The sequence below is a fragment of the Cyprinodon tularosa genome, unplaced genomic scaffold, assembly GCF_016077235.1.
Source record: "Cyprinodon tularosa strain WSP-4 unplaced genomic scaffold, ASM1607723v1 ctg267, whole genome shotgun sequence".
Classification (NCBI taxonomy): domain Eukaryota; kingdom Metazoa; phylum Chordata; class Actinopteri; order Cyprinodontiformes; family Cyprinodontidae; genus Cyprinodon; species Cyprinodon tularosa.
The window spans coordinates 537,421-554,507 of NW_024038971.1; the positions used below are offsets into that span (position 1 = coordinate 537,421).

General features: G+C 39.6%; 1 protein-coding gene and 2 non-coding genes across 15 annotated transcripts in view; all 3 read right to left on the reverse strand.

Annotated features, from left to right (window-relative positions):
- The window catches only part of eif4g1a (eukaryotic translation initiation factor 4 gamma, 1a), a 30,567-nt gene that overhangs the window by 1,447 nt on the left and 12,033 nt on the right, over positions 1-17,087 (reverse strand). For 4 of the 13 annotated variants that reach the window (XM_038289277.1, XM_038289286.1, XM_038289279.1 and 1 more), the window contains 24 exons: positions 16,518-16,628; positions 15,966-16,108; positions 15,620-15,712; positions 13,397-13,469; positions 12,452-13,318; positions 11,118-11,203; positions 10,849-11,035; positions 10,250-10,383; positions 9,150-9,266; positions 8,660-9,043; positions 8,314-8,460; positions 7,981-8,217; positions 6,983-7,087; positions 6,654-6,902; positions 6,417-6,534; positions 6,227-6,326; positions 5,690-6,081; positions 5,469-5,581; positions 5,199-5,371; positions 4,986-5,111; positions 2,427-2,508; positions 2,236-2,334; positions 784-927; positions 521-602 (listed from right to left, as the gene is read on the reverse strand). In XM_038289277.1, the coding sequence (XP_038145205.1) occupies positions 521-602; positions 784-927; positions 2,236-2,334; positions 2,427-2,508; positions 4,986-5,111; positions 5,199-5,371; positions 5,469-5,581; positions 5,690-6,081; positions 6,227-6,326; positions 6,417-6,534; positions 6,654-6,902; positions 6,983-7,087; positions 7,981-8,217; positions 8,314-8,460; positions 8,660-9,043; positions 9,150-9,266; positions 10,250-10,383; positions 10,849-11,035; positions 11,118-11,203; positions 12,452-13,318; positions 13,397-13,469; positions 15,620-15,712; positions 15,966-16,108; positions 16,518-16,628 (4,362 nt within the window). Of the gene's footprint in view, positions 1-520; positions 603-783; positions 928-2,235; positions 2,335-2,426; positions 2,509-4,985; positions 5,112-5,198; positions 5,372-5,468; positions 5,582-5,689; positions 6,082-6,226; positions 6,327-6,416; positions 6,535-6,653; positions 6,903-6,982; positions 7,088-7,980; positions 8,218-8,313; positions 8,461-8,659; positions 9,044-9,149; positions 9,267-10,249; positions 10,384-10,848; positions 11,036-11,117; positions 11,204-12,451; positions 13,319-13,396; positions 13,470-15,619; positions 15,713-15,965; positions 16,112-16,517; positions 16,629-17,087 lie in introns of all 13 variants that reach the window. The other 9 variants (XM_038289289.1, XM_038289288.1, XM_038289283.1 and 6 more) reach the window with 8 other exon arrangements.
- LOC119786192 lies at positions 7,859-7,932 on the reverse strand. The gene has a single exon (XR_005281158.1). It is a non-coding gene; the product is annotated as a small nucleolar RNA SNORD66 (small nucleolar RNA).
- On the reverse strand, positions 8,550-8,626 carry LOC119786191. The gene has a single exon (XR_005281157.1). It is a non-coding gene; the product is annotated as a small nucleolar RNA SNORD66 (small nucleolar RNA).

A 17,087-nucleotide genomic window follows, 5' to 3' on the forward strand; every position in this document is an offset into this window, starting at 1 on the left:
ACTTAAGAGGCCAACAATGGGGACAGACAGAAATACACTTAAAGGCCACTATTAGGTAGGTACTAAATCATCTAGACATGACAGTTTGCTTGACTTTAAATGTTAGAACAGTAGCAATAGTGGTGCTAAGAATATATTAGAAACTGTTTGTAAAGAAGCTTTTAGGGAGCAGTAGTTGTACTTTGTCAATATCAGAGAGAAAAAAAAAGGCGACTGACTGCCTTAAAGTGTGAGGAAGACAGGCAGAAGGAATTATTGTTGCATCAAAGGTGTGCAGTTTCCTCTCAGTGCACACAACTACAACAGCAGCAGACCCCAGGATGACACTCCTGTCAGTAGCAGCTACAATTAACCAGGTCCATCCCTTTAAGACCCTGGGACCCTTCTACTGATGGCTCAATTAACCAGGATAACACATCATACCATGGTTCTAATCATCTCAAAGTGTATTTAAAAATGGCCAGAGAGTAAATATACTACAGTTCAGGGAAATTCTACATGCTGGATTTGATCTACTCACATATAATGGCAGACTGGCACACTGATGTCATCAATGCTCGTAGAAAGTGGCTGGAGGTTACCTGCTGTTCATCCAGATTGGCCTAATACAGGACAGCATGATAAAATCATGAATGAAATCAGGAATAAAAAAAGAACATCTAAATATTCTTTACGTTTCAGTATTGGTTAATTAAATATTACCTAGGTGATTATTCTACAGATGTTCCCACTATGAACCTGAATTATCACACTATAGAGCCTCCAACTTCTCATCACACACACCTCAATCCAGTCTCTGATGCGCTGGTTGTTGGCCTTGTCCTGTAGCAGTCTGTCCAGTTCTTTGCTGATCTCCTCTCCACTCAGGACCTTGTTCTTTCCATCCTTCTTTGACTCTGCCTCTTCAAGTGTCGTGAACTCCACTTTCTGAGATATAAACAATATGTAAACAAGACTGAAAACAAGGCCCAGCAAATCTGTGCTGATAGTTCCTTAAGTACAAATAGATATATAAATAAACTAATTAAACTAAAAGTATGCAGTAAAAGGACTGGATCAGAAACTAGATTAGCCAACTGAGTTAGGCCTCATATTGACTCTCTGGATCAGATACTTTGCTTAGACTGTTAACATAAAGCCTGGCTATGGAAACAAACTCTAAAAATGGATTTAAACCCTCCTACCAATTCACTGAGCTACATTTAGTATGTAGGAAATGTCCCAACTGCATTTATTGCACAAGTTGCATTCAATTAGTGACACACCAAGCCCTTGAGCACATTTAGTGTGAATGCTATGGTGCTGAATTTGATCAGTGACTACAACAGCTAAGAGTTCATTGATTAAGAGAAGTAAATACTCCTGGCATTGTGACGCATCAGTTTCTCCTGTGTAATGGGGTTGACAAAAACATTAACAAAGGTATTTGTATCAAACATTTTCCCAACTATCTGTATTGTTTGAAACTTAAAGCGCTGTTTTTTTGTTTTGTTTTTTTACATTGGCCCCTTAATTTTACATTTTTACATGATGTTTTACTCACTCATATTAGTTTTGTGTAATTTGGAGCTGTTCCGAAGATATTCGGTTTTGTTATTTCCAATTAACGTCTTCCTATGGGCAACGAGTTGAAGGCACAAACTAAACTGTTCATAGTTTATTCTTTTTGGTACACCAGCATTCATAACATGTAGGCAAATAACTGTCCCCCAGACATCCGCGGTTATATTTGTTATATCAGTTTACAAACTAGCAGGCTGTTCCAGCACAAACTAACAGTTTAGTTTGTGCCTTCTACTCGTTGCCCATAGGAAGACGTTATTTGGATATAACAAAACCGAATATCCTCGGAACAGCTCCAAATGACACAAAACTAATATGGGTGAGTAGAACATGATGTAATAACGTAAAATCAAGGGGCCAATGTAAAAAAAAAAAAAAAAAAAAAAGTGTTCCCCTTTAAGTATATTGCACCAAATGTTACATTCCAGTTAATTGCATTACATGCATCATAAAATGGGTTTTTAGGCCTTACTTTAAACACACTCTTGTTTAGTTATCAGGAAGAAGGGAAAAAAAAAAAAAGTGTAATTGAAAAAGAGTCCGATTCAGATGACCAATTTGCTCTGCGGTATAAAACTTTTTCACCACCTAGTTTTAATAATGCAATCATCACTATTGAATACAGATATCAACGCTGATCAGAACTGCTTTTGAGGTCCGTGTCGACAGTACCTGATCTGTGACAAACTTGTTGACATCTTCATCCTTAGACAAGAAATCTTCCCATTTTAGACCAGCAGCTTTCCACAAAGCACCGACCTTATCGTTAGTCTGTTAAGGAAAACAAACCCAAATGTTTGAAATTTACCCAAGATGAGGACCGACTAGTTAATTACCGTCTCTGGTTTTAAGACTCAACGTACCATTCCTTTGCAGAGCAACTTAAGAATCTGTGCCAGCAGTAAGCCAGCCTTTTCCAGAGGCACGAGAGGCTTCGAGATCTCTCTAAAATAAAAAATAAAAACACAATGAGAAGGTATGAATGTTTAGTTTCATAAGCTTGTAGAGTGCAATAATATTTAGTGGTTTTATGCATTTGTTAATATTGTATCTGATGGAAACTTTATATCTTTTTGATTTAAGATATATGCTGAGGCCTTGGGGTTAAAAAGATGAGATTTTTTTTAAAAACATGATCTGGTTATTATTCCTCTTTTATTTAAACAATTACTTCCAATGAAGGATTTTGCCTGATAATGAAATAAATCAAAGAGAATTCATAAGAGGAAACAATTTGTGTTTAAAAAGAAAAAAAAAAAGTCACAACTGATCTGTAACTTTAGTTACAGATCAGTTGTGACTTGGCAGAGCGCCATTGTTATTTTGCCCTGATCTGTAACTAAAGTTACAGATCAGGGCAAAATAATAATGGCGCTCTGCGCTGTTAGTCCAAGTATAGAATAAAAGAAGCAGATCAATTGTTAACCTGCAAAGGAGCAATTATTATTGATCTAAAACCCAACATTCGCATTAAACTAGTATAGGCAGTGGAGATTTACATTTTTATTTAAAGATTTCTGTGGAATGACAGTCTACTTTACTAATAAAACACATAATTGGGATGGTAGGGATAAAAAGGTTATCAATAGCAGCAACCAGCTTTAATTAATCTAATAAATATTCAGATGAAAGTATTTATCAATAGATTTTATTGACCCAACTGTATAAAAGTCGCCACAGGCAGCCCATTTGTTTCACCCCTCAACTCACCGTTGACCACAGCTAGAAAACTGGAGCTGAGTGTCTCCAAGTGGGTGGAACAAAATGAGCCAAAATCATAAATATGTTTGGTGCAACAAGTGCTGCAGTGGGAGCAGGACCGTCAGCATGAGACACTGAAGCAGTCCTATTGAGTGAGCAGAGCAGACTGTGCTGGGGTGATAAACAGCAGTAAAAAGGTTGGATTCAGAGGAGAAGAGAGGTGTGACCAAGTGGGGATAGAGAGGGAGGTCAGAATAGCTTTAAGAGTCCAGTAAGAAGAAGCTGAAAATGTTTGAACTGCCAGATTGAAATAAGAACCAAGTTAATGTTTGTCTCTAAGGAAAGTTTTCACAACTACAGCAGCAATGCCAAAGGATGGGGGTTAAAACATGGATACAGTAATAAGGAGACAACATGTGTCTAAATTATGTTCAATTTAATGCAAAAGAAATATTTTATGCAAGGACAATGGAGGGTGCCTCATTTTAAGGCTGTGTTTGGAGTTAATACTTTATTATAGTAAAAATATAGTGCGACAATTAATTCAGGCAGACAACATAGTTCCAACACCTAATTTATAAAAAAAGATTTAAAAAATGCATTTTTCAGTTGCTGATTGTTTGTCTCCCTCCCAGCACAGGCCAGGATGCGTTTTTATCTGTGGGAGTGGAACGGGACAGATATTCACTTCTTTGTGATTCTCTAATAGGGAAACGTAGATAACTAGGATAAAACAACACGTCCCTATTATTGTAGCAGTTAAAAGCCTGTGGAGGAGCTCAGTTTGCTCTGATCCGTTTGCTTTCTGCTAACTTAGAAATCTGTCTCTATTATATGTGCTGCAGCTTTCCCTGAAGTCAAACAACTGGGAATTTTGACCTGAGCACAGCGAAAGCTTCACTGAGCAGCATGCACCTCCACCCAGAGGTGTAAGATCTGCTTGAGTTCACTTTTCTCAGTACAACACAAGAGTGTGCATAAAATAAATTGAGGAGCACAGCTGAGCTGATCCTGCTTTCTATGCAAGCACGGTTTAACCTTAAAACCTAAAAGGTAAAAAAGGCACAGATACCTCAAACACTGTATTTGGGTTTAGTTTTGAAATGTTTCCTTGCAGAGACCATCTGTGGTGGAATTGGACTTCCAAATGAAGGATAAAAAAAAAGTGAAGTTTGAGAAAAAATGTCTACATGTAGAATCCTAATGCATCCATTAAGACCAAGTGTAACCCCTTGCTTCCCTTGGATGTGGAAGCAGTGCGTTAGAACTGCGGCGCAGCCCTGTATTTGCATCCGATTGCTGCGACAGTAGTCGGTCAGGGTGCTTCCACTGGGTGCACCTCAGTGCGTTTCTGAAGCATCCCGATTCAGAGGCAGTTTCTCTAAAATACAAAGATGTTCTATTTTTGTCGTTTGCTGCACAAGCTCGATTTACATCTAGAGCAGAGCGGATTATTCAGAAAATCCAGGTGGATCCAAGGAAAAGACTGTAGATTTTTGCTTACATTCCAAAATTTTGTCAATCAACATACATATTAAATTTGAGATGTGAAGTTTCAGTTATGAACCTAAATTTCTTTTCTCATTGTTTTGCTATGTTCAGAAATGACTTTAGAAAAAAATAAACAAACAAATGTAAATAGCGATTATAATATTTGTACTTTTTCTGTTGTGTCCACAGGTCCAAAGGAAACTGAAAACTTAATTGTCTATATTACTCACGTAAAGAGCTCCCCCATAGGGATGCCGCCATCATGAAGCATAGGTGTAATAAGCTCTGCTAGGTAGAGCCAGATGTGGGGTATATCTATGGCCATGTCCTCTGCTACTTCCAGGATCTCCAGTAGCCTAAAACAGAACAGACAGAACTTGTTGCCTTCACATCTGGAATTTAAACTCTGTTTCTGTTAAGACAACAGTATGACCTCTGCTCACCCTTTATAGTACTGCTGTACAGGCATTGTCCCTGCCTCTACGAGTTGGTGTAACAATAATCCCATGCGCACCCTAGCAATGGTGCTGCGTTCAAGCGTCGACTCAAGGCCAACGCGCACAAATATGTACAGTAGTGAGGCACTTTTGAGCTCTGTCACACACTGCAGCGCCTCCTACAGATCAAGAAGGAAAAAAAAAAATCAGATATGGAAAACAAAATCATATCTGTAACCATAACAAAATAATAAGACTGACTACACATAGCTGTACCTTGATGTCATTGATGTGGAGGTACTCTTCAATAATGGCATTGGACTTTTTCTCCACCTCTTCCTCTGTCATGGAAGGTTTGGGAAGAGAAGCAGGAACATTTTCACGCTTGACTGTAGAAAAAAAAAAAAAAAAAAAAAGGTGGAAATAAGTAAAGTTTCAACATTAAACAATGTGTTATTCTTAATTTCAATGTTGTCCTTGTTCCTTAATATTGATACCTGGGAGGTCTTTGCTTGGACCAGTCTCCCGGCTACCCTGGTCCCGGCTTCCTCGATCCCTACCACCTTGATCTCTGCTTCCTCGGTCCCTACTGCCTTGATCTCTGCCTCCTCGGTCCCTGCTTCCTCGGTCATGACCTCCTCTATCTCGACTTCCTCGGTCTCTGCTTCCTCTGTCTCGATTGTCCGTCATGCTGGCAACGCGCCGCACAGGTTCTGTTGAGCCCCGGCTGTCTCCGCCCCTTCCACCGCGCTCCTGTGATTCTCTGCTGAAGCTCCTCTTGGAAAACTGGTTCCCATCCTGTCTCTCACTGCGAGCAAATCGGTCATAGCGATCTCTGTCGTGGTCATTTCTGTCTCTGTCACCACCACGTTCCCGACTGGCGCTCGACCTAAAAGGCATAAATTAATACATCATAAATAATAGAACTGTACATTTATTAAGAGCATTTCATAAAAAAAATTAAATGACTTCTAGCAAGAAATTGGATTTTAAAGGAAAGTAAAGCAAAGAAAGAATTTTAGGGAGGAATGTACCTCTGAGGAACTCGTCGATCAGTGTCTGTTGATGACATTGAACCAGACTGCTGCAGTGCTGAGAATCGGTTCACAGTGCTAGTGGCTGGACGCCCAGAGTCTTTACAAAAGAAGAGGGAAGAAGAAAAACAATTTGGGGTAAAAACCTGTAAACTCAGAATTCAGGGTTCTATAAAGATAAGTGGTTTACCCTGATCTCCACCAGCTGGTTTAGCCCCACTTCCTCCACTGCTGCCCTTTCCCCAGCTACCCCACATCCCTTTCCCATCCGGAGCAAGTCGCTGATTGTTGAAGTCCATGGCCCCGGGCTGTAGGAAAACAAACATGTCACATTTAGAAAGAGAAGCTTCTTAAAACTTCAATTATGGAAATAACTGAAATTCCAAGAATGGAATATCAAAGTCAAGTGTACAGATTTAGATTTCACCTTCGTAATTTTGCTGAGGCGGGTGATGTCAATAGGTCGATTCTTGGAGATGGGCACTGTGTTCCAGCCCTCGTCTTGGGGCTGGTTAACCCGGCCCCTTGCTGGGGTATGTGGACCACGGCTTTCCTTCCTTGACAGGAGCTGCTGCTGGACTTTGATCTGTTCCCTGTGCTCTTCCATCTCTGCCTCTTTGTGGATCTGGTCGATCGTTTTAGGACCCTGGTCTCCTCTACGAGGAACCCAGTTATTCTGAGAATCAGAGAAGGAAAAGAAGATCAGTACCAGCATCACTCATGAGCTAATTTACTGCTATAGGAATTACCATTTACCTTTCTGAGGTCCAAAACGTCTTGCAGCATGAAGCGGATTCTGGAAGATGTCTTCCTCTCTTTGATGATCTTGTCCATCTGGTTGAAATACTGATCCATGCGAGGCTGAAGAAAAAAAAAATTAGCTATTAGATGCCCCGGTTCCTAAAGCAAAAGCAAACATTTTTTTATACGAATCCTAAAATTATTTATACCCCTTACTTTCTCACAATTATCCTTTAACAACCTCAGACTTAATAACAATGTATTTTATCTGGGATTTATGTCATTGAGCAACACAAAGTAGCACAATATTTTCCAAGTGTCAGATAAACACTACTGTCAAACTTATTTGATGCTAAAAATCCAAACTGAAAAGCATGGCTTATATTTCTAATAACCTTGCCCAGCTGAATCTTTCATAGAACCATCTTCCACAAAATCTACATCTGTGAGTCTTTGTATATCTACAGACAAGAAATCTGAACTGGATCAAACCTTTGCACAGATTCTCATTGAAATTTATCTCTGGACCCAACTCCATTTACTCGTAGACTTTCACTAGCTTTTCTGTTCCTGCTGAAGAGACACATCCCCGTAACATGATGCTGCAATCTCTGTTTTGTTTAGAAAGCCGAAAACGGGTACCTGTGTACACTTATGAAAATTACTTTGCTTCTAACCATAAACTTTGATGTAGGCAGAAAATATTGGAACTGTCATAACGCCATTATTAAACAATTATATTGCTATTTATACAGATTAAGAATTATTGTCTGTCCCTAATTCTGCACCACTTTGTGTTGGTCATTTGCATAAAATACCCCAAAAAATAAATTGAACCGAGTCAGAGCTGAAGGGGTACGAATAACTTCAGTAAAAAATAAAAATGCATGTCCTCTCAGTTCCTCAATCCATCATAAGAATCAGTGGCCCAGACACGTGGCACAAAGATATAGTCATCACAGAAGACCGTTTCATATCACTCACTCTCTCACATGTGCGTCTAACCTACTTACCTTGGCCTTCTCAAAGTCCAGGTCTTTGCCAATTGTGGAAAGCAGTCTGCAGAGACACTCGAGAGATTCTTCATCATGGTTCTTCAGTAGTTTGACCACACAGTCATGCATGATGGCCTCTGTCAGCATCTTCAGCTTGAAGAGCTCACCGATAAACTTAATGTTACCCAGTGAGCGCCTTCGAGCTTTGTCTCTGGACTCTTCCAGCGCAACCCTCAAAGTCTCACGCTCCTCATCCTGCAGAGAAAACAAGAAATGTATCCTTGTCACAGTCACATGATCATTTTAGTCCAAAACCTTCAATGGAGAGGAAAAAAGACAAACATATCATACATTCTTTGAAGCTTCCATCTCTTTCTGCTTTCTCTCAAAAATCTCATCGTCATCTTGGTCCTTTTCAAACTCTTTCTGGCAGCGGTTAAGCAGAATTTTGCGGAAGTTCACAAAGTTTCCAGGTTTATCTGGGATGGGCACTCTCAGCTGGAAAGGGACAACAATGATGCACAGTGTTACTAGATTTTTATTCAATCATAATGTGAGAGAACATTTAGATGGAAAGCTACTTTTTGCTCATTCAGTTCCTCAAAGCCATCATGAGCTTTCAGTGGCCCAGACACGTGGCACAAAACTCGAGTCATCATTAGAGCAGTGAGAGTGAGGACAGCACACCATGACTCACCCCTATAAGGCAGCGGCACATGTTGGCGTAGGCTACAGCAAAGTTGGGTTCTGAGATGGCCTTCTCAAAGATGAGATCAATGGTTCCCTTCAGCCTCTCTTCTGTGTCTATCGTCAGGTCCATCACTTGCTTCATCAGCTCCTGGAACTTCTGTGGGGTGAGCTTGTTCAGAATGCTGCGCAGACGCTTAAACACCTCTTGAGTCTTTTTCTGCTCAGCGTCAGTCTCTTCAGATTTGCCGTCTTCTGACTTCAAGGTAGAGGGTTTCCAGGCGTTAGCAGCCTTGTTGAGCTGCACATTGTCGGTAAGAGACCTGCTGTTGATGATGATGATTTTTTTGGGCTCTTTTCGCATACCTTGCTGGGAGCGATGTGACCCAGAGGACTAAAAGCATAAAAGAAGACATTCCAACAATTATTTTACTTTTTTTTTAATTAAAGACAACTTAAATGATAGAAAACAAAAGTAGGAAGATGTGAATTTAAATAACCTGTGGTCGTTGTCCTACCGATTTGCTTCCAAGACCCCCCAAAAATGTAGGAGTGAAATCAGGACCCGTATTCATCAATCTACTTGGATCAATGGGCCGCAATGGAGTCTTGTTTACCTGGAAACGTAAATAGACTTGTGTCTTTCACAAAACATTCTGCACTTTAAAAAATTAAAGAAAAAAGGTCAGTTTATAAATATTAATTTCATGTCATGTGTGCCATCCAATGCAGATCATTGGCACCATCCACATCTAGTAAAAACTAGTGCAATTGGATGAGTTATATAACGCAAACACTCATTGGTTAGCTAAGGGAAATCATCAGAAGCAAGCAGGTGTTCTTTAAACTGCAAACATGAATTATCTATGCCATGCTACAATGATGGATTCAGAAAAAGATGTTGAAATGTCTGAAAGGTCGGACACAGGCGAGAGCATATCCGCAAATGGAGACCAACAAGACCTCCCTCATCCTTGGCCTTATGTTAAAAGTATTTTTAGAAATAATCGAAAAATTGAGCTTTGAATTCATATACCGACATCTGGCTGTTTTTATTAAAGGTTACTTTATACTTTAAGTAGTTTTTTGGAGCTCATACTTTTTCACTTTTACTTGAGTAAAGAGGTCAAGTTGATACTTCAACTTTTACCAGAGTGTTTTTTAAACTGCAGTATCTATACTTCTACTTAAGTAACAAATGTGTGTACTTTTGACAACACTGTATATATCAAAATCAGTGTATTTGCACTTCATTTAAGCAGTTAATCAGAGGATCTCCCAATAGAATGACTATTTCTGCCTTTAAAATAAGATGATTAGATATTATGCACTGGGAATAAGGTAGAGTTGTTTTTCCTCATTTTACACATATTTTATTCCACTGGCAAATGGTCTTACATTTTCAAAAAAAGCAATATACATTTTTAAGTAGTTGGTTTTATCTATCTTTAAATGAGGCTCTAATATCAATGTCTATTATTTTATTATTTGTTATCGTAGTTGATCTCAGCACCCTATACTGGTTGAAAACTTTGATCAAACATGTACTTTAAAAAGATTTTAGTTATCCTGATCTTCCCACAGTAAAGCCACAGCTCACCTCATCCAAGACCACATCACTGATGACAGGTAGACCCTCAGGTTTATGCATACTGGCACTGCTAAACTGGAAGCGTAACAGGAACTCTCGGTCATATCGCTTCTTTGCTTCTGGGTCTATTGGCTCCCATTGGTCTGAGAAAAAAAAAAACATTTGAAATACATTCATGAACCTGCTCTGTGTGCACGCTTTAACTTTCAAACAAGGATTTTAATGCTAATAGTGAGAAAAGTGTTGCTTAAAATAGGATAAAACAAATGGGAAGTCTTCACTTACGACTTATAGTAAAATCTTTTTCAGCAATGACAAAAACATCAAATGTTTTAACTGCATTAATTTGTTTGTGGCTGTCAAACAGCTATTTGACACAGACTTCAGTTTTCTGATACTTTTATGAAATTATTTTAGTCCAGTCACAAGCAACTGAAATGAACATCAAGACTAAAGCATTGTGAGAAAATATTTCAGATCATCTTTGAACAATTTCTTTCTATAAAAAGTTAGTTTTAAAAAAATATAATCCAAGTATTTTTGATTATTTCAACATCATCAAAACAATTTTCTAGAAAGTCTCATGAATGCTTAAAAACATAACTAACTTTCTTTGAACTGATATTTCTCCTCAGCTGGCTCAAGTGTTGATTTAGGTTTGTCTGGTTCTGCGTTCTGCTTGTCCTCTTTTTCTTCCCAGGTCTCCTCCACAGCTTCAGCAGGAGGTTCAGTTGGAGCTGGAGGGCTGACCTGAACCACTGATGGTTCAGGAACAGGCTTGGCATCCGGCTCCTGCTAACATAATGTTTAAGCCCGATTACAATAGTGATCGGCATGAATGCTGACCTGCTCTTAAACCAACTGTGTTTCTGCTCACCTCTTTGAAGGCATCCAGGATGTCCCCAGTGGCTTTTTTGTTTAGCTCTTTCATGTTCTTCTTCTTCTTTGGCACAGACGTAGCTGCTGGCAACAGAGGAAATGTTATTTTTATTAACAGAAAAAAGAAAATACATTTTAAAATACATTACTTTATAAAGTGGGTCATTCCCCTCAATACTGAATGCATTAACCATTTTCTCTCAATCTGTCCCACATAGAAGATCTAATTTAGGAATAAAATGGACTAAAGTAGCGCAGCTATCTACCTACTTATTAGAAAATAAAGGTCCAATACAGCCTGGAGGAAAAATCTGATGCCGTTTCATTGTAAATCAGGGCCACAATAGTTGAAATGCCCTCTTCAAACAAAGCAAACTTGAGCAGTCTAAGAACATAACCAAGAGATGCTTTAATTCCCATTTGCTCTACAGAATCACTTAAATTCTGTATTGTTGCAGAGAAACACCAGAACCAAATGTTATGGGTTTCAATATATAATAAACACCTGAGGCACATAGAACTCAGTGTTTCCCCAACTACCCTTGTCCAGTGGGTGGAGTGTGCCCAACGAATGAGCCCATCCTTGTTTAGAAGGTAAAATTTGACAATGTGGACAAAAATATGCAAGATCTAAAAACTATGAAAATTGATCAGTAAAAAAAATTCTGCAAGACTGCGTGCTGATAATCTATGGACTTATATACGATTATAGAAGACAATAGATACTTACATAATAAGCGCATATATATATATATATATATATATATATATATATAAATAAAAATAAAGAAAGAAATATCTTTAAGTTCTGTTGTCAGCCCCCCCTATTTACATTATTTTAAGCCATGAACCAGTTGAACTTATGACCTGCTATGATGTTCATAGCATCAACCACTAACCACTAAATGTTCAGCTATAGAAAACGATCAGCACCACTGAAATCTCTCTAGAGAACATTCCCTCAGTGTGGGGGGCAGTTCTGGAAAAAGAGGATCTGACCCACAGTCAACCGAAACAATGTGTTAGTGGCTTCCTACAGGCTGCATGGACCATCATCTCCAATAGTGTACATAGTAAAGCAAGTAGCATCCCTATGCATTGATTAATTACCCTAAATCCTTTGCTCTGTGTGAGATCAAAATAAGCAGGCACCAACCATACCACTAAATGACATTTCTCCATGTTGCTAGACCTAACAAGCTTTTAGTTCAACTCCAACTCTGATAGCAAATTTATTCAAGTGAGAAAGGAGTTAACCTATTTTTGCTGGTGGACACCTTTAAGCTGTATGTTAACACCAAACATAGGGATGAGATATGAGTGATACCTCACCTTGCATAGTAGTTTCCTCTGGGCAGGTAGCAGAGGGTGGAGGGGCATCTTCAGTTTTTTTCTTCTGCGGCCGCTCTTCCTCCCTCGTTTCCTCCTCTTCCTCCTTCTGTGCTGGTGTTGCCGCTTTAGCCACAGGTGTGGATTCCTGAGATTGAGAAGGGTCTGGTTTGTCCTGGGATGTAGTGTCAGTAACTGGGACATCTTCAGAGAGTTCTCCAGACTCCTGAGGGAGGCCATTGAAGAGAGGAGGCTCCATCAGGTTAACTGGTGTCACTTCTGGTTCAGAGCTCTGGACCAGGCTCTGGGTCTCTGGAGCAGCAGGTTCTGGTAAAGTGGGGGGCGGGGGGACTTCGACTGACGGTTCTAAAGGAGTAACCTCCTTCGCAGTCCCCATGGGGGCTGCTGCAACTTCAATGGGAGGCTCCAACTTGGGGGTGGGCGTCCACCCCTCTTTTTCCAGTTTAACTTCTGGTTTGACATCTTCCTGTTCAGCTTCCTTTTCAGATGGAGCAGCCTGTGGCTCCTCTGTCTTTACAGGAATCTCTTGTGTTACCAGTGAAGCCGAGGGTTTGACCGGAGCATCGACTGTGTCACCTGCATTAGTGCTAACTGCATTTGCTGCTTCAGCAATACTACTGGTAGCTGCTGCTGATGGGAGGGCAGGCGGAGACTGACGCTCCTTTATTGACGGGGATGGGGAAAGTCTCTCAGTAGCAGCTGTAGTGGCCACAGACACAGTATCCAGTTCAGCCGGAGGAGGAGTAAGCTGTCTGTTTACTTCCTCTTTGGCCTCAAACACAGGCTCAGTGTTTACTGGAGCAGAAGGTGGAGGGCTTTCAATGGAAGCAGAAGGCTCCACATGTTCATCTGGTGAGTGTAAAAAATGCAGAAAAATAAGCACAGAGCCAACTCATCTGAAAATCCAATCTGGCTATATTTTCTCACCTCTTGTCACTGCAGCAACAGGCTGTACAACTTCACCATTGGTCTGGGCAATACTTGGTTCAGTTACAGATGCCTGAAAACACAAACAGAAGTGTTTCTGAAGCACAGAGTAAAAGAAAAAACATCTTTGTCCAACAAAAGGTCTGGATTTTACTGGGAACATTTATGCTTGCTTATCCCATACAAGCTCTATAGCCTTGCATGAAACTTCAAGTTAGGCCATTCACCAAAAAGTCACTTAAAGGTATTTTTCTTGTCATACACTTAGACACTTGTGGTGAGAAAGGTGAGCTTCAATTACTGGCTGAAACTGTAGCTCACCACACATTTTCTTGTTTTTTGGGGAGGGGGGGGTTACAGCATTGGTGGCTTGTTTTTTGGACAGAAGGCTAATAGGAAAGGGGGTATGAGAGGGGGAGAGACATGTGGTAAAGGACCACAGGTCGGATTTAAACCCAGTTAAGCCGCGTCAAAGACCAAGGCCTCCGTACATGGGTCGTGTGCGCTAACCACTGCGCCACCAAAGCACCACATAGATGCGGCTGAAAGTGCGCATGGGCAGAAAGGGTACAAAAAGATATCACCAGAATGACTAATAATAAGGAGGACCACTTATTTAGCTGATCCACCTGGAAATAAAAGATTGTCCTCTATACTATTAAGTTTAGTTAACTCGCATCTGAATAAGTTGAAAGTTGCGCCCCCTCAAAACCTGTGTGGCAGTGTTCGTGCTGCATGCAAAACCGGTCCCTTATTAGCTTATTCAATGGACTTAGTAGAGCATACACTGCTGTTAGCACTGAAAGCTGGATTAGACCTACCTGACAAAACCAAGACTCTCAGAAATAAGCATTTTTGTTTTCATTTTAACAAGTAGTCGTCAAAAACCTGATTTAATCTGCATCTCATTAATGAAATTTGTTAGAATTTTGGAACAAGAGGAAAGATCCCAACTCAATGGAAACCAAAACCCACATTTTGAACACAAGTCAGTGGAATCAAAATGCTGAGAGAACATATGTTCCTTTATTTGCTTTAAGAGGCAAAATAAAACATTGAAGAAATCCTAAGAAAAATGGGTCAAGAAAAACAAAAGTCTTATTTTCAAACTTAGCATGGTTTAATTATTGGAAAGTTGAAATTAAACTTCATAATTGGCATCTTTTGGTTTATTGGTAATGCTCATTGATGTTTGTGTTGTTTTCATATGAAAGTAAAGGTTTTGATTTTAAAATATCAACCCAATTTTAGGCAGGTAGCCTAAAACATTTTGTTCAAAGATTTAAAGTTAAAACAGGTTTCATTTCTAATTTGAAATGGAGAGGGCAGCTGCATGTGGGCTTTAAAATGTAAAAGTTTGTGCTCAGGGACATTACTGCTGCTGGCAAAAACAAATAGGTAAACACTGCATGGAAGGAGAAAACTAAAAAATGCAACAGCTTGTTTGAATTTTATTTGATAAAAAAAAACAAAAAACAAAAGGCATTTTTCATCAAATCTCTCACATAAAGTCATGTTTCCTCTGAGGTATGTTTGACCTACCTCAGATACTTTTATAATGTTATTAGGTTGGAAATCACTACTTTTTTGATGGACATACCATTCAGACTACAAACTTACAACATTGGCATCCTATTGTCGTAATGGTTCCAACAAAACAAAATACCCATCTCAAATTTTCAGTGCAGCTGCTAGGAAAGCTTTAACTAGAATATGTGTTCTTTTACAGTTAAACAAGGGACAAATAAAGAAAAGATGGAGTTGCATTTTAAGACCTAAATTTATTCAGAAAAAAGTTTGTGTGTAAACTTTGATAAAAAAACAGAAGATTCTGTTACATTTAAGGCATTCCCCAATATTTGTAATAAAAAGAAAAAAAAAACATCTAATTTTACTTGTAAGCTCTTTAACCAAAATAAAAAAAAAGATAAACCAAAAAACACGCTAATTTTAGGTGAAGAAATCTTAACAGTGAACAGGATACCTCAATAGATTTAGTAGAATCGATTGGCATTGGCAGTAGTTTGAAAGCCAAAATGATTTGCTTTTATTGCTCATTACTGATGCAGAAAGAGACTTTAAACAATATTCCCTTTTAGATCGTAATTGTTTTAGTTTACCAAAAGAGTATTAATGTTATTGTTCAACTGATGCAGATAGTATATTTTATTGTTAATAGGCAATTCTTTATTTAAGAGCTCCCTTTCTAAATCACAGCCTCACCTGTGGAGGAGTCGCTGGTGTAGCAGATCTTCCACCTGACATGATCTCCTTTGTTATATCACGGCCACCTTGGTTGGGGTCTCGTATTGTTATCTGGTAGACAGAGTAAAATAAATAAAATCAAGCTAGGAATTTTACTCCTCAAAATACACTAAGAATTTAAAATACAAAACAGTGTGTAAAATTCTAGTCCATTTTGAACTATTGAGCCCAAACACAACATACGGATCATTTTCAGGTGAAAGGGGAAGGTTCCACATTGACAAAACAAAACACTTTCTCTCTATTCACTAATTTTTCCCTTTTTAAACAGGATAAGCACCAGTCCTTTGTTAGGAGACACTACCTGTTTGCGTTCCCTCTTTAGTGGGCCTTGTGGCTGTGTGGGTGGTTGCTGGGGAGGGGGGGCTTGTTGCTGTGGGTTAATCATCACCGGCGGGGCCTGCACTGATGGAGAGTACTGCGGCTGAGCTGGATAGTATGCTCCTGCTGCTTGGAGAAACAGGAACATTTATAGTTTTTAAGTACAACGTTTCACCAGGTTAGCAGACACATTGTTATATTTATAATAAAAAAAGACAGAGAAAAAAAACAGGAGTCCAGACAAGCAAATATTATTACGCATGCATTACATACTTTTTTTTTCTCACAAAGTCAAAAGATGGTCCAAATACCGCCACCTTGTTCTAGCAATGAAAATCTGCTCTAAACTTTTCCATCACCATTCATTTTTTGTGTGTATTCGTGTATGTAAACCATAGAATTCAGCCCACTGACAGAAAGTTTTTATGACTGTTGCCCAAAGAAAACCTGTAGGATGTGATTAGAGACAGCAAGTGCCACAGCTTATTACCAATGAAGCTAGCTGGCCACAAGCGCGCAAACACACACTACTCACCGGGGTAGCGCTGGGAGGCGAGAGGAGCACCGTGAAGAGAGAGGCGGCCATTCTCTCGCCCGCCCCCTCTCCCCCCACCACCCCGCCTCTCCCTCGCAGCAAGAGAGGGCTCTGAACCAACGCAGCAAGGGAGAGGAAAGAGGGAGTGAGGGGACAGGAGGAGGAGGAGGAGGAAAGGGGAAGAGAGGGCAGGAGACAGATGCTGTATGAGTTATTGAGAGGACCCAGAGGAAGCAGGGTGTTAAGAAGGTCCCATGAAATTAGCATGTCTTTATTGTCCTACAATGGTCATTGAAACATGTCAATTCCCTTTAACAAAAGCCCAATCCAAGAAGTATAAAACAACTACTTTTAAAACAGTTTGAAGGTTGTACAGTAGCCTCTAGAGTGTTGCACAAAGAATTGATGAAGACCAGAAGAGCCAGAACAAACAGCTAAGTTAACTAAACTGCAACAGATTGGCTGAGAGAAACTAGCCCAACTGTTGGGACAGTTTTTCATCGTTTAGGATTTGAAAGCTAATCTGAAAAAGAACGGCAAAATGTTTAGAGGCTTATACGTTTGTAGATA